The sequence below is a fragment of the Anguilla anguilla genome, chromosome 15 (genome assembly GCF_013347855.1).
Source record: "Anguilla anguilla isolate fAngAng1 chromosome 15, fAngAng1.pri, whole genome shotgun sequence".
NCBI lineage: Eukaryota > Metazoa > Chordata > Actinopteri > Anguilliformes > Anguillidae > Anguilla > Anguilla anguilla.
Window position 1 is genome coordinate 24419067 of NC_049215.1, and position 23917 is coordinate 24442983.

Here is a 23917-nt window from a genome sequence, read left to right on the forward strand (position 1 = left end):
CAGAAGCATTAGCTATGTCCTGCGAAGGTCGGTCGTTTCTTTACTGAATTACCTATATTTAAAAATAGCATACTGTAGCCTATGCCTGCATAAGCAAATGGGAACTCAGGGAAATAAAATACGAAGAGTAGCATGTTCGGCTGAAATAGAAGTGATTCATTGATTTCGGCTATGCTCCGGTTATAATAATATACCGGTTATACTACTACTACTACTACAACTAATAATAATAATAATAATAATAATCTTTTCTTCGTATAATTATTATGTTTATTATTGTTGTTGTTGTTGTTGTTATTATTATTATTATTAGTAGCAGTAGTAGTAGTAATAAGCTAGTAGTAGCAGCAGCAACAACGGTGGTGGTGACAGTAAAAATACAGTAGAATGTAGAATGTACCAATAAAGTCCAAGATGACATTTTTCGGTGGTAGGACACGCTGAGATGGAATGTTTAGTTCGGAGCTGTGGATGTTCTAGCAAATGTTTTAGAATTGATTTGACGTTTGTCTTAAAAATTAAATGCAACTGTAATTCCACCCCCAATATCTCTCTCTCTCTATCTCTCTCTCTCTCTCTCTCTCTCCCTCTCCCTCTCTCTCTGCACCTGTGATAAATAAATGAACACAGTTTTGATAACAACCACTATTGTAGATATATTCTGTTCATCGAATTGATTAGTGTTATACAGCCATTCTGTTGCAGATGCTGTGATTCACAAAAATGCACACGAACTTTGCCGATTAGGGAGCCATTTGTTATAAATGTTTTCATTTTTAATTTTTAGACATCGCTTCCCTTCTGTCCAATAATTCCCATGTGGTCGGTAATTTATAAATGTGCAAGCTATCTCTCTCCCTCTGTTTTGCTTTTTTCACCCCTTATCCCCAAAGCCCCTGTGATTCCCGGGGTGCGCTTGGTTTTGTGTGGTCCCTGCGTTTCCAGGCCTGTCCCACTTTGCCACTATTCTGAAGGGTTCCTTCAGCTCCCTTGCACCTGCGTCGCTGCTCGGTCCCTTCAGGAATTCTCTGAGGCTTGTAATCGGCTTTGAGAAGCCATTGAGTTCGCAGCACAGAGAAACTTCCCAACCTCACAGCGAGCTGGCCGTCTGAATGGGAGTCAGCGTGGGGCGGCTCTCCAAACCCCGGCACTGCCAAATTCCAGCAGAGTCGCTCACAATCACTCCTACACAGGCTTCGCTACCGCGAACCCGCAGCGGAGGGAAGAGAAAAAAAGTTCAAGAACTCTTCTAACAAATGACCAAGGCAAGCATACAATTCCCTCATCACTCACGGTGCGGGCAGCCTGAAAACGTTTTGCAATGTTGTGCACAATCAAGGTTGTCCACATTATTTTCTTGTCGCATCAGTGCATTAATTTTTTGTCAAACATTTAATGTTGCATTTTATGAGTACCATAGGCGGTACTGGTTGTGCCGTTCTTGTAGACATAAGAGCTTCTTAATTATTTTTGTGGTGCTTTCCCTCGCCTAAAAACGCTTGACAGATGGGCATCTGTCCAAAAAGCTGTCTAACTGTCCAGCGCAAGTACATTACAGAATTCTTGTTTGGTCACAATTTACGTATTTTTCCGGCAACGGGACAGTTTCATAGGCATGGGTGATTTGCTGTCCTTGAAATTTTCCTTGTAATTTGTTTTCCCAGCAAAGGGCAGAAAGTTTCCTATAAAGTTGGCATTGCTGTCGGTCTCCTTTTACACGAACTGCGAATTTAAACCAACATCTTGGTGCTTAAACGACTGGAAGAATGCATAGCAGATAGAGCGGCACAGCATTTCAGCTCTTGGAAGAGCAGTGGATTAAGAGGCTGCAAGATTGTTAAACATGTCAACGTGTAATTGCACGATAAGGCCCTCGCGAGGAATTTATTGGCCCAGTTGTTATTTCTCTTCCTCTCTAATCTCGTTCAGCACATTCGTTCTGTGCAATCTGTCTCTGTAATCTTCTGTGACAGAATGGCAACCAATGGCAGAGAGCGCTTTTTTTGGTGGGAAGAGAAAATATGCAGAGGCGTGATAAACTGATGCTAATTATCCACATTTAGGACACCGAGTGCAAGAGATCGGGGTTTACAAATAGCAAATGGGAGCCAACGGTGATGGCTTCTTAGTACGGAATATATCGGCGCCTACAAGATAAGGCGAGCGTCCCATCCTTTTTCCCAGTTTTATAACATGGTAAATTATTTTGGCGAAATTTACCGGAACATTTCTCTTTTATTTGGCGGAGTGCCATGACTTACTCCTCCTTTGTGTTTTCAATGCAAATCCGTGCAGCTTTATGTCTGCAGATTAGACGCAAATAGCAGTTGTACTGGTAGTCCTCTCTCATAGGTGTGTAGGTACTCGGTGATATTCTCAAGTACAAAAATATACTTTATTTTCTGCATACGATCATAGGCAATTGAGGCCGCCAAATATTGTATTTTCGATCTGATTTCCTTTGTGAAAAAAGACGCGTATCCAAATAGTACAATATATGTACTATATGGAAACCGTAGAAAAGGCATTTTAAAAGCAGGAAAAAATAAAAAACTTTAGCTCTATGTATAATAACATAATAATGCAAACTTCCTCATTCAATTTTAGAAATATATCAGATTACAGAAAATCACGCACGTCTCTTTCAACTGCATACATGTATAAGAACTAACAATAAGCACAAGAGCACTGGATCAAAGAATTTCGAATTAAAATATTTGCGAAAAATGTTCAAAGAGTTTCAACGGATAAACTCTTAAAAAACTTAAACAGTGGTGCCTTTAATGTTAGCCTATATTAACAATTTAATATTTGACCACATTTCATTAGTCTACATCCATGGGGTATAATAACTATGATTCAGAACAAACGGTCAGTGAAATGCATACTGCTGTCAGATTTGCATGTGTTTCAGGACAAAAAGAACAAAAAATAAACTGCATTATTTGTCGGCCTATGTAGCTACAAGTATTATTCCAATTTATAGCAGAGATTTTCAAAACCATTTCCAAAACTGGTAGTTTAGTGAAACTGAAATTTTGTGCTATTTTATTATGATGTTCGTTAACCAATACATTACTGCTGTTCTAAATCATATGCGAATTTCATAATATAATATATAGGTTATTAGCATTATCACACACACACACACACACTCACACACAAGACAAAAGTAAAAGAAAATAAGAGGGATGGCATGAATAAACTCTTTCATTTCTCTCTCTCTCTCTCTCTCTCTCTCTCTCTCTCACTCTCTCTCTCTCTGTCACACACACAGTCACACACACGCACACGCACACAATGAAAGTCCGGAACCCTGTGAATTAAATTACGTTTACATTTCGTGTGCATTGAGTAGCCTGATTGTAAGATGACATCGGAGAAGTCGAATCCTCATAGAAAGTTAACATATAAAATTAAAGTCCTGCACCCTGTGAATTAAATTACTTCTAAATTTCGCGTGCATAGAGTACACTACTCCATATACAGATCGTAAACTAACATCGGAGAAGGCCGGGTTGAATCCTCGTTGTGCCACTTGTTGCGGTGGAACTCACGGGATGACATCACTGTTCCGGTCGGTAATCGTGAAAGACTTTGACTTGCCGCTGACCCCAGGGTTAGTCCTTCTGGCTCCTAATCCTATTCTTTCTGACACAAAAACACTCTCCACTACGGGTCTCATTCATCTTAATCCCTGATGACAGTCATCAGAGTACGAACAAAATTTTCTTGACGGCCACCTTATTCAAAGAATTTCATAGCCTATATTTTGTCGAATGTAAAAAGGTCAACGTATGCTATATATTAAAATATTTAATTAGTGTTTCAATTTATGTTTGGGACACAAATGGTAAATACCTAATCTAAAATAAAAAACAAAAAAACAAAATACAAATGCTCGTGTACCCCATAGCTCAGTTTGTATCATTAGAGAGTCCATCCATCAGAGAATGATGTGATTTTCTTTGTATCTGCCGCACTCCATATTCAATTGGAACTTCTTTGTGTAGCTAGAGATCAAGGCTGAGGCCTTAAACTCTGACCTCTGGTTCCCAAAGAGACAGGCGAGTTACAGTTAAAAAAATGTTATTACCATATAGAGATACCTTCACCACACGTATATAAATATATAACCAATAAAATGACTTCATTTTGTTTCAACGCCGAATACATGTTACGAATAAAACAGAAGGAGACGGCGGGGATCATATTGATAAACCAACGTGTTCTTTCGCAAAACACGGAATCTTCTTAAAACTTTAGCATTAGTTTTTTTTTGGCGACAAATATATTCTAGAAAAGCAGGTTGGAATTATAGTGTACGTTTACATGTTTTAGCTGGACATGAGCGTATTCGCACTCACCAATTGTTACATGGTATTTTGTGTTTTGTTAATCAAATTGGGCAACGCTTGCATAGTACGTTCATGCGCGTGTTTAAACGCGTTTTATTAAGACCTTTAAACTGGAACAGTGTTGTTGCCTACAGATATGCCTAATTTCCTTTAAGGTTCTTATCAGCTGGAAACGTAGAAAAATGTAAAACACAGAAATTGTATGTAATTAGTTTATTCTCTCTCGTTGTTCTCTCATGATGTGAAAAATGCGGTGGCACAATTCATTTAACATTTTAATTCATGTATCAGCTGCACGCTGTTTGTTTCAAATATTTTAAGTAAATGCAAAAGACGAAGATTCCTTTTTAAATCAACATGCTGATGCGTTGGAACCAATGTCAACAGAATGGGAACCGTTTAAAAACTCAGTTAGATTCGTACCTTCAAAGTGAGTGATTAAACACGTTGTCAATAACAGTTTCATTACAAAGACTTTGTCCACTTTACAAACAAATGTAACACTTCCAAGAGAATTATGATTAATCAGCAAAGAGCCTTCAGTTTGCATAACGATCGTATTACCCAGAAATTGGCTACTGTAATTTTCACAACTCTAAACAGAATGGCCTACTCGTAAAATCGTATTGATACTAAACTGAAAAACAAAAATGTATCATAAAATAACATTTACCCATCACAGTGTAACTGAATTGCTTAGCTTTAAAGACACTGTCTTAGGATTCGTGTGTGTAACAATCAGTACTTTCAAAAATCTGCTTACATTTATAGGCTATCATAAATTTGACACAAGCCAATAACAACAACAACAACAACAGCAACAACAACAACAGCAATAATAATAATAATAATAATAATAATAATAATAATAATAATAATAATTATAATAATAATAATAATAATAACTCATACAAATCACACATATTTCTAAACTTCTGATCTGACATGTCAATCAGTTTGGCTACCATAAATTACAGGCTATATGAAAATTATCAATGAATATACATTTTAATAATAATTTGATTATTAAAATTATATTAATTTCATTAAAATAAATTATTTATTTGCGGCTATTTTTCATCGATGTTCCCTTTGGCTCGCAAGGCCTATCCATTATAAACCAAAGCTCAAAGCTGCCAGAGCTGTGTAATAATTATGTCGATCATTACTGACTAATCAGTAACAATTATTACTGACTAATATGTAATTACATGCCGTTGCCATTTGTTAGATTCTTGCTTTGGGTACTAGTAAGTTTGTGTTTTCTATATGAAGTTCATGTTTCTCGCAATCACTTCAAAGAATCGGTTTGTTTTCAAATTGAAGGTCAGAATATTGACACTACAGGCTACACTACATTGCGCGTGTAGCGGAGAAATTCTGTCTACAGAGAGGGAATATAGCCTAAGAGTTGATTTAAAATGACCATGTTCTTAAACTGAATTGCATTCGCATTCATAACACAAAATAAGACAAACAATGAAATGTGTTACACTTTTTTCCAGAACCAGGGAAACATATATGCAAAATTTATTTAACTCATAATTCAGCGCAATATCAGGATAGCGTTCTTTTCTGGCAGAAATGCATTTTGTAAACTATTTACAGTTGCACTCTCTTGACAACTTCTAGGATATTACAAAACTTATATACAATTTGCAAGAAATATTACAACAGAATGAAAATCCAGATGCAGAATTTTACATTTACAAACGCATGTGTAAAATGGAAAAGAAAAAACTTTAACTTGTGAAACATGTTTGATGTGTATTCAATACACGGGACCATATTCGGTTTTGTTAGTTAGGAAAATTCATGGGAATCTGCAAAGAAAATCGAGGTAAATAGATACACTGAACACACTGAAACAGCGCATTGGCTTCAAAACTTTGGATTGCCTTCAATTAAAGTAAACTTAGATTTAACAGGTGTCGACAAAATAAAACAATCCATCCTAATATGTTTTCTGCAATATCGTATCTGTTTCTAAAAGGCAAACAAAATATTGTGTACCTTCAATTTACAAGAACACCAAAACATTCTGTACAAAAGGTAGGTAGGTGAAGACCTTTAAAAAGAGGTAAATATTTGGTTACGAGTTTTCTCATGCTCGCTGCAGGTTGAATTATCGTATTATTATTATTTTTTAAATATGTGTCAGTGGAACCGTTCCGTTTACCCCTGCTGTCGTGCTTTGATAGTGCTGTGGTAATGTATGAAGTCTGCTTTGAACAGACGGGTCAACAGCCTCCCCCGTGGGCAAATACATACTTATCATTTCCCGCAAGTCCCCTGGACAAGGAGCTCTAGAGTGAGTGGTAGCCGGAGGGCTTACACTTGGTTCCGATTTCACCAGAGACCCCAACGTGGCGAGAGACCCCGAAGTGGCGACACTCGAGTTCTGATGCTGTGTGTAGGATATCCCGCCGTATCCCGACGGAGAGGCGCTAATATAGGTCTGGGAGTTCGAGATTGGGCTGTACTGGAGAGCGGCCATGTCGTAGCGGTGCATGGGCTGGGGGTTGTGTGGGTGGTGCGCGTGGTGATGGTGCGCCCCGCTGCCGGGGTGCTGGTTGTAAGCTATATGCGCTTCTTGCATCATCGCCGCTGCCGCCGCCACCTGGCCCGAATAGGCGCCGTTTGCCCAGCCGTTTAAGTGTGCATAGCCGGTACTAGCTGTGCCTCCGTGACTACCAGGGCTGTCTAACCTCTGTCCGACTCCTGCTAGACTCACCCCGACCCCAAGACCAACACCTCCTCCGCTGCCACCCCCGGTTAGCAAACCGCCGGCTAAAGAGTATTTGTCTTTTTTGAGCAGCGTCTTGGTCTTTCTCCTGGGTCTGTACTTGTAATCCGGATGTTCTTTCATATGCATGGCCCGTAACCGCTTTGCCTCATCGATAAAGGGTCTCTTTTCCGCCTCAGACATAACTTTCCACTCCGCACCCAGCCTCTTACTGATTTCAGAGTTGTGCATTTTGGGGTTCTCCTGTGCCATCTTCCTCCGCTGGCCCCGAGACCAAACCATAAATGCATTCATAGGTCTTTTTACTCGGTCTTGATTAGCTTTGCTCCCGTTGTTTGGCAACGTTTGGCCCGAATTTGTATTGGTTTGCGGTCCTGGGGAGTGCAGGTCCGTTTCCATCATCATGCTATACATTCACCTGGCTTTAATGTTTCAACCAACACAGAGAAACATTCAGTTTCGACGCGTCCGGCTCAGTTGGCGCAACAGATCAAGCCTCCACAAAAAATAGAAGGACAAAAATAAAAAAGTCAAATAATCCAGTGTGATAATGATACTTCTTTGGACTGTTCTCCGTCTCCACTTCTTTTTCACATCCACTGTGATGAAAAGCGTCTTTGAGCTACTTTCTCTTACGGGGTAGAGAAGTTAATAGTGCGGCAGCCATGTGATGCGCTTTGACAGCCATTAAATGTGCTGGAGGCGACCAATGGCGTTTTAGAAATGATGTGATTTGCATGGAGTTGGTCAGGTGACATAGAGAGACGAGAACTAACCAGTGGGAGGAGTGTGACGGGGGTCACTCTGGCCTTTCGCGCGGAAGGTAAATATTAATAAAGGAGTTAGAAACGTTCGTCTCTGCCAGGTAAAGTACCCTATGCATGATGTAAAGATTTTTATGAAATATACTAACGAGATTGATCGCGCAGCTATTTCCACACTTCAATTCTTCTAGAAAATGATCTATGTGAAGTGTTGTGTGACAACAAATAAAATATAAATAAAGACTGCATGATAGGTTTGTATTTGTTTGCGTCCAGACTGGACCCTAACGATGTCCAGATTTTATAGTAAAGTACGCGAAACATATAATTCGGGGACACGGAACAGAGCTTTGAGAGCAAACTGAGGAACAAATAACCTGTTATCCCTCTAAGATCGTGAACTCACACGGTATATAACCACTCAACTCAAGGGGAGACAATATTTTTCTGTTTGTCAACAGAATAGTTTACAGTAGCCATGTCACGAGAACTTAAAAAAATTAGTGAAGAATTTAAAAGAAATGTGAACAAAAAAGTAGTCTCCTTATCGCCGAGGGCCTAAAAGATTCCACCTGCTGCTCTGCGCTAAGATAATATATACGTTACATAGAACACATAACAACACATAATATTAGCAGACGATATGTATATTAACACTCAGGCCAGTCTAAAGAGCTACCAGTACATATAGTGATATATTTATTACTATGTAAACATTACCTCAATTATGCTTTCAACTGCACGTAATATTCGTATTCCGAACATCTATGTGTGTTGATAATAACAAGAACATGTGCACATTAAAATCTGCCGTTGGGTTGCGTAATGGCACCTGATTGGATTTCGCAATTCAAGTTGTGAAGGGCAAGTGTAACATTTGGATGTAGGTTAGATTTAGGCTGGTTTGTAGTTCCATCAGTGGACATGAACGCTCATCTTATTGCATTTGCCCTGAAGATGAAATAAAAACGCTATTTATCTATGTCTTTATTTATTACTGATATAATCACATCAATGGAGTGCTAGATTTAGCTCAGGAGTGACAGCTGTGACTCTGTGACAGCTATAGGCCCAGTATATTTTCAGATAAAAGTCGCCTAATTGTCAACCCCCTTTGGATTCATTTATACTTTCATGTGTTGTTGAAATTTTGGTTATTTTGGAATCTCCCTACGTTTAAATTAGCATTACATATGTATCATTATCTTTATTTCCCACGACTCGCAACCAATGAAACCCTTTTTGCAGAGTAAATTTCAGCTACAAATGGTTTCTTGTTGTGACGGTTGCTATGAAACAGGTGACTGACGCCCACAACACGTGCCAGCCGAGCCCTCTTTGTTCTGTCCTACCACAGGCAAGCTCTGAATGGCACGCTGAAATTATCGCCGTCTTCGGTGCACATTATGTTTGCCAAATAGAGGGTGGCTTGTAGTGAGGATATATGAGGATAAACCGCAAGCACACATACTAGGCTAAATGACGCAACGCGAATACAAATTGCAACTGTCTGCTCAATATTATCGCGGCACAATTGTTTTTCTTTCTTACATTAATTGTATCACGAAGCTTATAGTGGGAAACTATATTAGAATTTTCTAAATATTTTCGGGCTATTTTTGTTAATAATACAGAAGGGGATGGCATACGATCAAAAGTTTTATAGTCAAAAATAATTTTACAGTATTCGTTTTACAGTATTCCTTTCATTTTCGGGTCAAACTAAGAAAATGAAAAATAATTTCAATTTAAATAATGAAAGTGAGTCAATTAAATTAATAAATGTGGTATTTTTTCTACATGAACATATACATCACATCTAAGCAAACAAATAACATAACGGGATATGTTTACTCTATAATTATAGTTTAAATATGCTATCATTGTTACAGCAGGCTACCACTTAATGTAAAATTAATTTGGTTATTTTATCCTCGTGACGCTAGTCTTTCTAAATAGCTTGGCAAGCGCAGCAGCCACTCATATCAAATGTCACACCTTGGCAAACATTGGTTCAATTTCATACCGGCCGTGGTAAGAATTTCTTCCGTGTGAGCGATTTGGTGTCGTCCGGGGACTGGATAATAAGGGGGTGAAAGCATCATTTGGCTGTGGAATATCAAAGAAATCATTTTTGCAGCTGTTGGAGCACGCGTCATCGCCGTCTGCTGGTGGTTAATAAAGCGGTGCTAGGACATGCCTTGGTGCTGAAAGACAGCGCTCCACAACAACAAGCTTAGGGCAGTTTTTACAAGCCCCACAGCAAAGAACGATAATGGCAGGCCAACTTCATTGTGAAAAATGCGTGCGCAATACGAGCATAGTATATATATATATATATATATATATATATATATCAATTGACCTTAAACTGGATTTTTAAAAAAACTATAGGATTACGATGCCTTAGGCTTTACCACTTGTTCGAGAACCCTATGAATAAATACTCGTTATAAAAGTACCTAGAAGGCTTTTTATTTCATGTAGAACACCAATTAATTTAGTCTAGAAAACCCTGAGAGGGTTGAATCTGGAAATCGCAGTTCACACTGTGAGAAACGCTCACACGTATAATTCAAATTTCACAGCTGATCTGTTCTGAAAACCCCAATCAACTACTAATTGAAGGGAAAACAAAATATCCCTTCCCTACCGCACAGCTAACGATTTAATCATTATATCAGAGTTTATAGCTTTTAATTAGGCTAATGCTTATACTATATGGAATGAGATAATTCAATACAAGCCTCGTTGAATTGTGTAATTGGGTCAACATCCAGCGATCACACACTCGTCAATATTCAAGCAGCGTTTTCCGTGGCTTTCAGCTGGAAAAACTCCGGATAAAAAGTGAATCCAACAAGCTACAGACACAAGCAACGCCTCACGTTAAACAAGACTGTCTAACAGTATAACTAAAAACGTGATAATTACTGAAGTCTCAGTTGTGTACAATCACATGTTATCAATACACTACGCTTTACTTGTAGATAAAAACAAAGTTCCTTAAACATTTTAGAGGAAAATGTGTTCAAAGGTAGTTATTATATTAGAGTATATGGCTTATAATTAGGCTAATGCTTCATTTAAAAGCTATAAATTATAATGTTATTAATCAATTCAATATCAAATATGCGTAAAGTCGCTCCACTTTATGCAGTTTTACGCGACCAGCCCACATGTAGCAATACAATTTACCTCATAAGATCTGCAAATGGATTTTCACCACCGATAATATTTCCAGAGATTATATGATTTTTTTCTTCTTCTTCAATGAACACATAGGGTCACAGAGGAGCTGTAGCTGCGCTAAAATTCCATTGAACTGTCCAGCATGCGTCATTTTTCACAATGATCAGATCGCGTAGCATAATAATAATAATTTCATGTTTTAGAATCTAAATGGGATTTTCGCTCTAAAATCGGCGCTAATGTGTGAAGCTCTGATTAAAAAGAGCACGCCCTTCTCCTTCGAAAATGATTAATGATTTAGACGCTACATTTTAGTATATTGTAAATTAAATGGAACATTTTTTAGGCATGAACAGTGTACAGTAATTTATTAAGTAATTCATTAATTACTTACATTTTACAAGCTTCCTAATTTGTTTAGCAACTGCGTCTTTAGTTTTAAAGTACATTTTGAAACCAGGTTTCAGGTCACATTACAAGATCCGGCTAAAGCCAGTCTGATCTAATCTTACATTGCTATAACGTGATTTAAATGTTCGGTCACCTTATGTTCAATAAGTATTACATTTTCAATCAGTTCATTTATTTTCAAGACTTTGCACCAATGTGCTTTTACACACAGATTAACAAATGTTAAATATTTATTTATTTGCTGTCCATACGATTTAAACTTAGCAAAAATGAAGTTAAGACAATTATATTATACAACGCAAAGCTGCATTTAATGCACATTTCCACTATTCCTATGTATATTTTTTCATATTTCACTGTTAATGTGTCGATGGAACTGATTTTGTAGATTTTACGCACGTTTTATCTGAATACGCCACTACAACGCTAACGACCACAAATAGAAGAATAGTGACTGATATATTATTATTTTTATATACATTTGTATCAAATCAGAAAGAAAAAGCGAAAAGACTAAACTCTTAATAAAATTATTTCAAACTTTACCTTTCCACTTAATTTTAAGGACATAGAGCGTGATAGCCTATGCGCTCCATTCCGTTGCATTTTACGCGCTTTGGAACAATTGCTATTATGTAATGTTATTGTTTTATGTTATTGCACGTCTTTTTTCCCAGTCAGGGTGCGTTTAGTTAGAAATGTACTCTGTTCTTTGTGTCCAGCCTGCTACATAATATGCACTTACTGTTGGCGCACGCGATGGGTGCAAGGGTCGTTGCCGTTATCCCCTCCCCCTTCGATAGGGAGCAACAGCTTGCATCATCTAAATTCGATTGACAACGCCGAATTTTCTGCCCCTAGTCCTTACTGGTTTTCAAATATCTCAAAAACTATTTCTGTACATTAAAAAATTTCCGGAAACAGTGTTTACAAATATAATGCACCTGTTACCGTGTGGTCAAATAATACATAATGCAACAATGTTTTACCTTGATAACCAAGATTTTTCTTGGTTTCTGGTGTAAACACTCTAATTTCTAATTATATACTGCGATTCTATTGAACTAGAACCAGTAATTTATTCATTTGTTTGTATAATTTCACCCAAAATGGCTAATCGTTTAAAGATTAGAAATCATTTGGAAGAACTACATTTAGTGTTCCCAAAAAAAGTAAAATCAATGACTGATTGAGGCTTGCAAAACACTGTTGGAGATTCTTAACCTCTCAGTCCTCTATGGTAAATGCATAGTCTCTTGAACTTTTCAGAAGGCCACCATCTGTCAAGCACCGGTGGATGCCTCGCAGTGCAAGTTATATACGCGTTGTTGTTGTTGTTGTTGTTGTTGTTAAGGGGGTTTGCAATTGTAAAGTACACATTTTACTCAGAGAACACAAGTGTTAATCTTCCGAGATATTCTACAATCAGCAAAATATAATAAAATAATATACTTGAAGTTTCTAAAGCACTGTTTTGAAGGCCGTAGAACAGTAGCGTATTTCAGATTGTAAAGTATGTTGGCTAACTACAACTGCCGTTTTAATCTACATGGAGGATCCCGCACTTAAAGTTTCTATGTCTATACAAACCGGAAGCTCAAACGAGACAAGCATAAACTGAAGTTGAATAGGTTCATTGAATGGTGCAGCTGTCCCGTTTCTACGGCGGAGTTCTTTTGGGCTATGTCTTGATCAATTTACCGACATTTTCACAACCAGCCGCCTATTAATTCAGTGGCTCGACTCCCCTACTAACACATCAGCACGCCATTAACCGTTTTAAACGATCCGCGCAAAAAAAAAAAAAAAAAGACTGGCCCGCATTTACTAAAGCAAACATTTACTAAAGGTTGTGCGGCATGTGACGTTTCTTAAAACGGGGTTCATTGCAGCGGAAGTGTCGGAAAGGCAATATTGAATTACTTGTACAGCAAAGTTGGAGGAAATCTGGTTTTATGACAAAACCAACGTGCTTTAGCCTACATGATTTCTTCAGATGAACGCTTGCGGCAATACTTGTCAAATTGACTGAGTGACACGCAATTTAAAGAGGACCATAATCTTAATTAAGGATATTAAAGGGATAATCGTTCATTCATTTGTTTAAAAATAACCACATCTTTACTCTGAAGTCAAAATGCATAATACATTCATATCTACAGCCTACCATTTATAAAAATAAAGGGTCACCATTTGAAAACAAGCGCAATAAGAACAATGCCATGTGTTTAGTTAATTGTGGGATGTGCTGCTAGAGTTGAGCCCATATTTACAGATTCCAATGATGATTTCAGTCTTACCGCAAGAAAGAAAAAAGCGAATGAATATAGGTTACTTTAGACTCACTTTTTCTCGAAACACGAGTTGCCGACACAAGCCCACGCGCATAACAGAAACGCCTGTTTTTCGGTCCAGAAAAAGAGACTATACGAACACTATCCATTTTCTTTGGTTGATCTATTCCTAGCTTGTAATTTAGCTCTATAATGCATCTCTCTCTATCACGTACGCACGCACGCACGCACGCACACACATACACGCGCGCGCGCGCACGCACAAACACACAAATCAAGTCAGAAGAATATTCCGGTGGTAAGAAAGATAGGCTACTTCTCACTTCTTCCAATACAGAATAATAGTAGGCTACACCCATACAGGCGAACATTTCTAATTCATGTAATGCAGACTTACGCGAGTTCCATTGTCCTTCAATCGCAGACAGTGGTGTAGGAACAGTAAACCCCCAATTCTATTGTCATGTCTTTTCCTAAGCAAACATGTGCCAGAACGGTTCTCGTAAACCCACCAGCCCCACCAAACTCTACCGGCTAAGTGTGCCTAGGTCGCTCGTGCCCAGCTCCCGATCCCACTACTTACTCAATACACACTGAAAGGGAGAGAAAGGAAAATGAAATTTATTATTGATAGACTTTTAAGACAATTTCAAGTTATTGTTTCTCTCCGCAAAAGGCCCCCTTCTTACACAACGAAGCGCCTTTTGTGTGGCTTCGAACAATACAAAACCAATATTCTAATAAATAGCCACTTTTTTGTTCCCTCTCTCGACGATGAATAGGATTGAACAGTTGGCTTGAAAGCAGCTGCGACGCTTCCAGGAAAGGGGGTGGAGCCTGCCAGCAACGAGTCTCTGCTTCCATACCCAACCTGCAGTGAAGTCTCTTCCGTTTTGCACACAGTGGCATTCACCGCAACAGTCTCTCCTTTTTGGCTTCCTTTTTGATACATCTGTTTCCCAGAACGCACGTCTTATTCGGTTAAGATTATTGATGAATGCCTACAATATTATCTAGTACCTAAGTTTAGAGTATGATATCTTTTAGCATTTCTAATTTGTGTTCAAGGTTGTTAGATATCTTGACATCACGTACATTTCCCCCTATTTCGCTCCTTAAAACAAAGCTGTATATCGGTTTAGAGAGATAAAACAATAAAAAAAATTTTCGCAATTTCCCTGACAATGAACAACTTATCTTTTTATAAGATGAGGCAGAAAGTTTCAGCTGATATATGTTATTGCGCTGTAGCAATGTGGTGTATTAATGCTCGGTTTTCACCTGCAGAGTTCACATGAATAACACCCCAAAGCTGCGCTCCATGTTCCCTCCCTTTTGCCAGCACAGCTGACAGCCACATGGCTCTGACAGCCTACCTCAGTTTGGCAGAGCGCTGCTCAAGAAAGACTGAGAATGGACAACGTATGTCATATTTGCGGTGAGACTAACGTCTTTCTTTTAAAGGGCCTGCTTTCTGGTGCAGTAAAACATGGAGGTTTAAATATATTATTTTTTTCATAATTCTTTAAAAGCATATTGCCTTAGAGAAGAATGGAATAAACAGTTCAGTATGTTGCCACACAAGGTTATAAACTATGACCAAATCTGAGGGAAGCCAAAACCTACGGTTATACTGCGATTTATGCAGTACACAGGAAGGGTGGCATCTGATTCCGGGAATATTTCCGGTTAAAACTTTGGGATAAGAAGTAATTTACGATGTTTCATGTACAAGTGTAAAAGATTGCATGTTATTATGTTATTATAATAATTTTGTACCGGCCCAAAATGCTAAATGGTGTTGAAGCAATTTTAATAAAAAACTACAATTTTAATGTCAAGTAGTTTTTTGTTTATCAAGTATAATAGTAATATTAATAATACTTATTAATAATAATTTATTATTATTAATAATAATATATTTGTTATTTAAGTGCTCAACCCTTTTATTTCTATTTCTGGTTTCCCCTGTGTGCCACATATTTGGCCGTGCAGTGAACTGCTTTTGTGCCCTTTAGGGCTTTAAGGCATCCTGTCTTTCCTGATTAGTGATTTCACCTGAGAAATACTCATCCCCTGATTTTGGCCATCTATGTACAGCAATATTCCAAACAAAATTCTCAGTGATGTGATTTTACGTTTTGGGTTTTATGTCTTAAAGTATTTCTAATGAATTGTTGACCCTAGTCTGGTGTGTTGTTGTATGGGGACTGATTTAGTAAGTGCAGATTGTAGTGACCATGGCAGTTCAGAGCAGCTGAAAATGTGGGGATTTGTATTATATAACAGCCGTTCACGGTTTTTGGTTGTTCTCAAAAAGAAACTAAGGAAAACAAACCGAAGGCTCCAGCAGGTCTTGCTGAAAAGGCCGTTGAAGGCCAGACCCATGGCCTAATGAAAACTAGAGCATTGCCCGTCATCACTGCCATGAAATATTGTGCCACGCTTGGCTCCTGTGTTGGACCAACTTAAGCACACACGTGCATAGCCCAGGATGGGAAAACACCAGGCCGACGGGGGGGCATTCTGGCTGCAGCATCTGCAGGATTTTGTGGCAGCTAGCCAGTTAGGCCTTAGAGAACAGTTGCGCAGAGTCTTCAGCCAATCAGTGGCTTGAATTCAGCACTTAAGTGATGAAAGACACGGTAAAAACAGAGACGCTGCGGCCCTCAAGCAGTTGAGTTTGAAATCCCTGCCCTACAAGCAACACACAAGAACAGAAGAGCCTGTATGGAAATGCATGGACTTGATTATACCCCTGAGGCAAGATGGCAACCAACAAACAATCATATCCCCCCTCCTCCCACCTCTCCGAGCCATGCCAGGCACTAAGTGGAAAAACAATTGGTGCCTTTTAATCCTAATCAGCAGAAATTAGCAAATCCAACCTGGTTAATTCTTCACGTGTTGCTTTCTGTTTTTTTTTTGTTTTTTTTTTTGTGCTGTGCTCAGTAACATCCTCGCTAATTTCAGCTCTTCCTCATGCAGACCACTTTGTGTTGATTTTCTGTTTATTAGTGTTGCACAACTAATCAAGCCCTGTCTCACTATGAAACTCCTGAAGCCCAGCAGGTGCTGATATGTGCTGTATTCAAAACAACAGCAGACTGGAGAGACGTGGTTTCATACGCATCTGGTTTCAACAGTTCTCACTGAATTCAGCACATTGCATGAAAAAAACATGCTCAGAAATAAGTATACACAATAACTGTATTCCATTCTTCATTTTAAGCCATTTTCTTTCTCTTTTTCCATTACAGGATGATCTTATCTGGTCCTTTTGGGATACTCCCAAGACTCCTGTTTTAACAAAGAGGGAAATCAGGTATTCATCTGTGGTATGCAGTCAATGGTTTTCCTATTCCAGTCCATTTATAACAGAGTCATAATATCACATTGTGAATTATACACAGTTTATTATAGATATATCTAGTCACAGTATTGTATTGCAAATTACATACAGTACATAATGTTCAGTGCTGTCCAGAATTATTCACATGCTTGATAAAGATGAGAAAAGAAGGCTATGCAAAATAAACAATACAGGTAATAAGCTATATTGTATGCTCAAAATGGGAAAATTATATTATTTTATACGAATAGAATTGCTCAACAAAAATTATTTTGTTTAAGTATTATTTTTTCCCCAAAAAGATAGGTGTCACAATTATTCACACCCTTGTGCACGCTCCCCTTGCAAAGATAACACAACCGAGCTGTCTTTTAAAATATTTTTTATGAGATCGGTAAAGTATTGGAGGGGTCTTTAACCATTCCTCTGTACAGAATCTTTCAAGATATGCATGGATAAAGGCAGTGTAGGTGGAAGGATCAGAAGAACATTGGGTACTGTATGGAGGAATGGCCAAAGATAGTCCAATATAATCACTAATCTTGTATCATTAACAGAAGACAACTCCATGGTGTGACCAAGGGAGGTGCAAAAAAAAATACTGAAAACCGAGTGTGAATATTTGTTCTACCTATGTTTTTGTGAAAAATGGTACTCATTAAAACATTTTTCTTTGAATTGTTTATTTAATACAGCCTTCTTTGCTCATCTTCATCAAAAGTGAAAATCATTTTGGAAGACTGTATATACATATACAATGTAAGTTAGTTTAAAAAAATGCACACACACACACACACACACACACACACACGCACACGCACACGCACACAGTGCAGTTGAGAATTAACCGTAGGAATGAAAACACAAAACCATTTGGTGTGATGTTCTTTTGAGATGAAATGATTCAGAAACATCCTTTATTCTTGATGATTCTTTGCTGGAACTTGAGACAGAAACCTTGACAAACTGGCTTGGACATGTCATCTTGATAATGGCAGGGTATATGGTACACATCATCATGAGAGCTAGCCCATACACTTCAAGCCAAGGCCAATTTCCCTTCACTAAACAGATGCATTTTGTTCCGTCTGCTCTGTCCTGTATAGAAATCAGCCTCAGCTGTGCTTCACTGACAACAGTAGGCAGCTCTGCCCGATAATCTGGCTCCTGTTTCGTACTGCAAGTAGTGGAGCTGCACTGCTCAGGGCAGCCGATGTCTATTCATATCCAGAGATCTAATGGGTGTGATTGAGAGGTGCTCCATAGTGATAACTTATTTAATTCCCACCACAAAATACTGCAAGAACAACTCAATTTAGCTTTTTAAATTTGTGGTTAAGTCCACCTGCTTTACAATGTGTCCTTTGTCTTGAAAAGTACATTTAAGCAAGTCTTTTTTTTCCCCTTGTCACACAGGTTTGAACCATGCATTTTGGCTAGCGTTTCTATGGGGGAAAAAACACCTTAATCAAATTAGCTACATCAACATGTGCACTACTCTTTGTTTCAGCTGGAGACCAGACTAGGGTAGAACCCTCTCGCCGGCCCTGACTCAAGTGTATACACAGAGCCATGGAAAGCATGTCCCCCTGCCTTTGTTGCTTTGTAGTGGAGAGGGAGGAAATGCAATGTCAGGCCTAAAAGAAGAGAGACAAGGGGGTGCAAACACATAAAAGTGGGGGGGTGGGGTGGGGGTTGGTGGGGGGTGGGGGGGGGGGGGGGGGGGGGGGGGGGCTCTGCTCCGTTTCATCTGGGCCCAGATTCAAACATGCACAGATCCTCTTCACAGAGAGCCTCCTCTACAAGCCATTTAACAAACGCTTCAAGGGGGCCTTGAATCAAATGTGCACACTGGCCAGCCCATTTGAACACAGAAGGATGAGAACACAGTGGAGCTTTGATTTAACATTTCCTTCACAACCAAGCCCTCTGGGGCCAGAAGTCATCATGGGTTTGGGTCTGGTTTGTCCTCTAATGGAGGGGTTCCCAGATTACATCACCTCAAGGCTTAATTTCGACCCTGTAAGCCTCTCATGTGACTACCATCCTGTAGGAACAAAATGCCCATTGCTACCTTAATTCCAAAATTCACTACTGGCTGCAAGTACAGTGACTGTTAAACACACAAGATGGAAGTATGTCTAGAGCAGGCTATACTATCGATCTAAATCGTAAATGTAAGTAAATGTTTTTACAGCAACATAAACAGATGAGAAATTACAATTACTATTATATAACTAAAAGTAATTGTATTTTCTTTTGTAATTAAAATTATTATTTTTTATTTTATTTTTCAACAGCTGACCATTATTTGCCCCAGTACTTATGGTGACCTGGGATTGGTTGCCTTGACTCATTGAATGGAATTGTAATTTAATTCAATGTCTGTTTAAAAAAAAAAAAAGTAATAATGCAGACATTCTGCATTTTGGCTTATAGCCCTTGTTCGATTTGTGCACAGGACAAACAACACGTGACACAATGGTCCCAATATTTTACATTTAACTGCATGAACAAAATATCCTTAAAAGGGAAAATGTTTTTCTTCTATAATCCCCATGGATCCCCCCATAGTTCTTCATACACCCCAGTTGCTGAATCAGAATCAGAATGCCTATTCTCAGATTTTGGGATCATTAACTCAAACACAGTTTTCCCCATTCATTTTAGTGGTCTCCAACTCACAAACTGCATTTATTTAGAGTCAAATTCTATGTTTCAAAGGCTTGCTCTGTCAGCTACAGGACTCACATGGCTGACCAGGGCCCAAACACAGGAGTGAAATGATCACCTGCACTCAGGACCAGATCAAAGCACCCACAGATAAACACACATGCTCGCAGAGAGAGGGACGGAGCGATTGCGTGTGTGTGTGAGAGAGAGAGAGTGAGAGAGAACATGACGGCAATTTCCACTTAAATAACTATCTATCCTGTTTATGTATATATGTGGCATGGCATAAAGAATGTGCTCTGTAGCGATTGGATAACATCCATGCAAAACAGGACATTTCCTATTGGACATTTAAAACAAACAACAAAAATAAGGAAATTAAAACATCCAATTGAAGTCTTTCTGCAAGGGCTAAGAGTACAAGCAGCAAACTACAGTGCTGTGAAAAAGTATTTGCCCCCTTCCTGACTTCCACTATTATTGCATATTTGAACGGTTTCAGATCTATAGACAAATTGTAATATTAGACATAGGGGAACTGAGTAAAAACAAAGCACGTTTTTAAACAATTATTTCATTTATTTAATGAAAAAAGTTATTAAACAACCACATCACCAATTTGAAAAAGTAATTGCACCTTTATTACTTATTCAACCAATTAACTAAATTGGTAACACTTTACAATGAGGTCAGATGAATTGGCAATAACTAATGTAGTTGTTAACTACTAGCTACTGAACAGTACAGCTGTACAGCTTTGTTAATATATTTGTACATTATTAATTTTTGTTAACAACTACATTAGCTGAGGCCAGTTCATATTGGGATTAAAAAACAGTTAATGTATTTGTTAATGTTTAAGTAATTATAAGTTAAATTAATATATTTGTATATCATTAATTTGTGTTAACAACTACATTAGTTAATGCCAATTCATGTGACATTATTGTAAAGTGTTACCACCAAATTTAATTGATAATTAGATTCAGCTGATTGAACACGGCCAGATTTGGTTGCAGCCAGCCTTTTTCAGATCTAAACCTCTCTCATATTGAAATTTACCATCAGAGTGAAGTAGTCACCACAAAATTTCTACAAGCGCACCATGCCACAATCAAAAGAAGTTCCATAACATATCATTCTTGAAAGGGTTGCAAAGTCATTTCGAAGGCTCTGGGACTCCATTGAACTACAGTGAGAAACATTATCTTCAAATGGAGAACACTTGCAAACAGAACAGTGGCAAATCTTTCCAGGAGTGGCTGGCCAGCCGAAATTTCTTTCTAGGGTGCCGCAAGTGGTCATCCAGGAAGTCACAAAAGATCCCAGAAGAACATTTAAAGAACTGAAGACCTATCTAGTCTCAGCGAAGGTCAGTGTTCATGACTCCACAATAGGAAAGAGACTGGGCAAAAATGGGATTCATCTGAAAGTAGCAAGGAGGAAACCACTGCTAACCAAGAGAAACATCAATGCTTGTCTCACATTTGCAAAAAAGAAAAATACCGGATCGGAAAAATGGAATGATCCCCAAGCCTGTTGGGATAATGATAATGATGGACAGATGAGTCAAAAGTGGAAGTTTTTAGATGACATGGTTCCCATCATGTCTGGCAGAAAGCAAATACTGCATTTCACAGTAAAAACATCATACAATCGTCAAACGTGGTAGTAACATTATGGTGTAGGGAAGCTTTAATGCCTTATAATCTGGATGACTTGCCATTATGGAAGGAACCATGAATTCTGCTCTGTACCAGAAAATTCTTAATGGGAATATCCAGTCATCTGTCCATGAGCTGAAGCTGAAGCCTAATTTGGTCATGCAGCAAGACAATGGCTCAAAACACAAAAGAAAGTCCACAACTGAATTGCTGAAAAGAAACCAAATTAAAGTTTTGGGACTGCCTGACATGTACCCAATAAAGATGCTGTGGCAGGTCCTGAAATGAGCAGTTCATGCTTGAAAATCTAGCAATTTGTCTGAATTAAAGCAGTTCTGAAAAGAAGCGTGGGATAAAATTCCTCCACAGCGACGTGAAGACGAGTGATATCAAATCATTGGAAGGGTTTGGTTGCAGTTATTATCGGGTGGTGCAACCAGTTATTATGTTTAAGGGGGCTATTACTTTTTCCATGGGTGATATGGGTGTCTGATATCTTTTTCATTAAATAAATTAATTTAAAAAAATGTGTTTGTGTTCACCCAGGTTCCCTTTGTATAATATTGCATTTTGTCTAAATATTTGAAACCATTCAGTGTGACAAATATGCAATAAGAGAGGAAAGGGGAAAATACTTTTCACAGCACTGTTTTATAATAAAATGGAAGGATTGTGGGGAGCCAAAGACACACAAAGGCTCTGGCAATGTAGCCAAAATGCCCTTCATAAAGGTTAAATAAATAGAAGTATAACAAGTCTGATGATAGCAACGGGCAATATCTCAGCTGATTAACCCATTATCCTTAGCCACAGCTGACGGTTGGTGAGGCCAATGCTGTCCAGCATTCTGAATGAAACTGCAGAAACCACTAATGACATATTGGGGGAGCAGCCCACTGGCTAAGTCTCAACCCCCAGGCCCTCCAACCCCCCTCTCCCCCAGCATTACAGGTAACCATTTAATTAAGGACGATATTGTATAAAATTACAGCAGTACTAAATATAATGCATTTTTAGTAATAGTTAGCAACCGTGTAGTTTTGGAGTAATAAACATATGATTATATGTCCACTTTAATAATCTATATGCTACCTAGACTGTTAAGGTTAAACATGTACTAAAATAATATTAATAATCAAAATAAATTCATATGACTCACTTGGAAATTCATTCTTGTTACTATATATAAGACAGTCTACATTATTTTTAATAAATTATTATAAAATTTTAAAATATCTATTCTTTTACAATGTAATAAAGAGGCCATTAAATTATTAAAGTGTTCAAGGTTTCCTGATTTGTTTCATTAGGGCTTGTTTTTTGAGAATTTATGAACCGCAAAAGCCCTGTTGCATGCAAAAAAAAAAAAACACGTTGAATAGTAGGAGGTCTAGATTTAGATGAAGTGACTTGATTCTTATTCCTTGTAATAAAATGATAATTGGCACGATCATTTTTCAGTTGCTCACATTCAATCCAAAGGGGAACCATTATCTCATCTTACATAAAATTGACATAAGTGGCCTTTGGCTTTTTGAAGGCCTTTACAGCGTCATTGGCCAGTGACACAGAGAACCTCTCATATATAATGGAGGATAAAGAGCATTCAATCAAGTGTACTTTCCAGCCACCCCACCACAAACCAGCTGAGAGCTGACTTTAGTCCTGCTGCTGGGGTGGAAATACTCCCCTTTCCTGCAAGGCTAAGGGCTGGAGTCTGAATGCAGCAGTACAGTTTCAATGTCTGCATGGTGCAGAATGAAGAATGAGATATACCTCACTATATAATACGACTTCTGTCTCACACACACAGACACGCACACTAAATCACTTGATTATATATATATATATATATATATATATATATATATATATATATATATATATATATATATATATATATATATATATATATATATACATGCACACACACACACACACACACACACACAGGCACATCCATAAAAGTATACAAGTACACACACACACACACACACAAAATGATAAAAATGTACACTCTAACATGCACGCACACACACAAGCGTGCGCGGTTACACACGCGTGCACAGACAGAGCCTCGAGCGACTCAAAAGGATCGGAGCAGAGAGAGTTACGAGAGTCTAATAGTGCCATTGACACTCTCTTTATTTTGTCATTTTCCCTGTCCTTATCCAGCGCTGTTGTGCGCCACTTCACTCGGTGTGAACACCTACCCATCACTGACATAGGATGTACTGATGCGTCCCCGTCATCTTAAATAGAACATACATTTTACTCCCCCTCTGCTACCCATTTTCTGTGTCCTCTTTAAACTGACAGATGCAATAGCACACTTGACAGGCAACATAAATATTTATAAACACTTCACAGCTTCTTAGGCCCAGGTCAGTAGTGGTATGACATCCAGGGGCATTCAGGGTTTATTAACCCTAACATGAGAGTGATGGAGTTTTCTGCCTTTTC

At 38.4% G+C, this 23917-nt stretch overlaps 1 protein-coding gene across 1 annotated transcript; it reads right to left on the reverse strand.

Moving 5' to 3' along the window:
• Positions 1–4556: 4556 nt before the first annotated feature.
• LOC118214665 (transcription factor Sox-1a) lies at positions 4557–10099 on the reverse strand. The gene has a single exon (XM_035394811.1). It carries the CDS (start codon positions 7516–7518, stop codon positions 6505–6507), a length of 1014 nt encoding a protein of 337 aa, XP_035250702.1. The 5' UTR covers positions 7519–10099; the 3' UTR covers positions 4557–6504.
• Between the last annotated feature and the right edge of the window lie 13818 nt (positions 10100–23917).

Bases quoted from the DNA above. Each gene is read 5' to 3' on its own strand.
- LOC118214665 (XM_035394811.1), bottom strand. From the start codon at position 7,518: ATGTATAGCATGATGATGGAAACGGACCTGCACTCCCCAGGACCGCAA.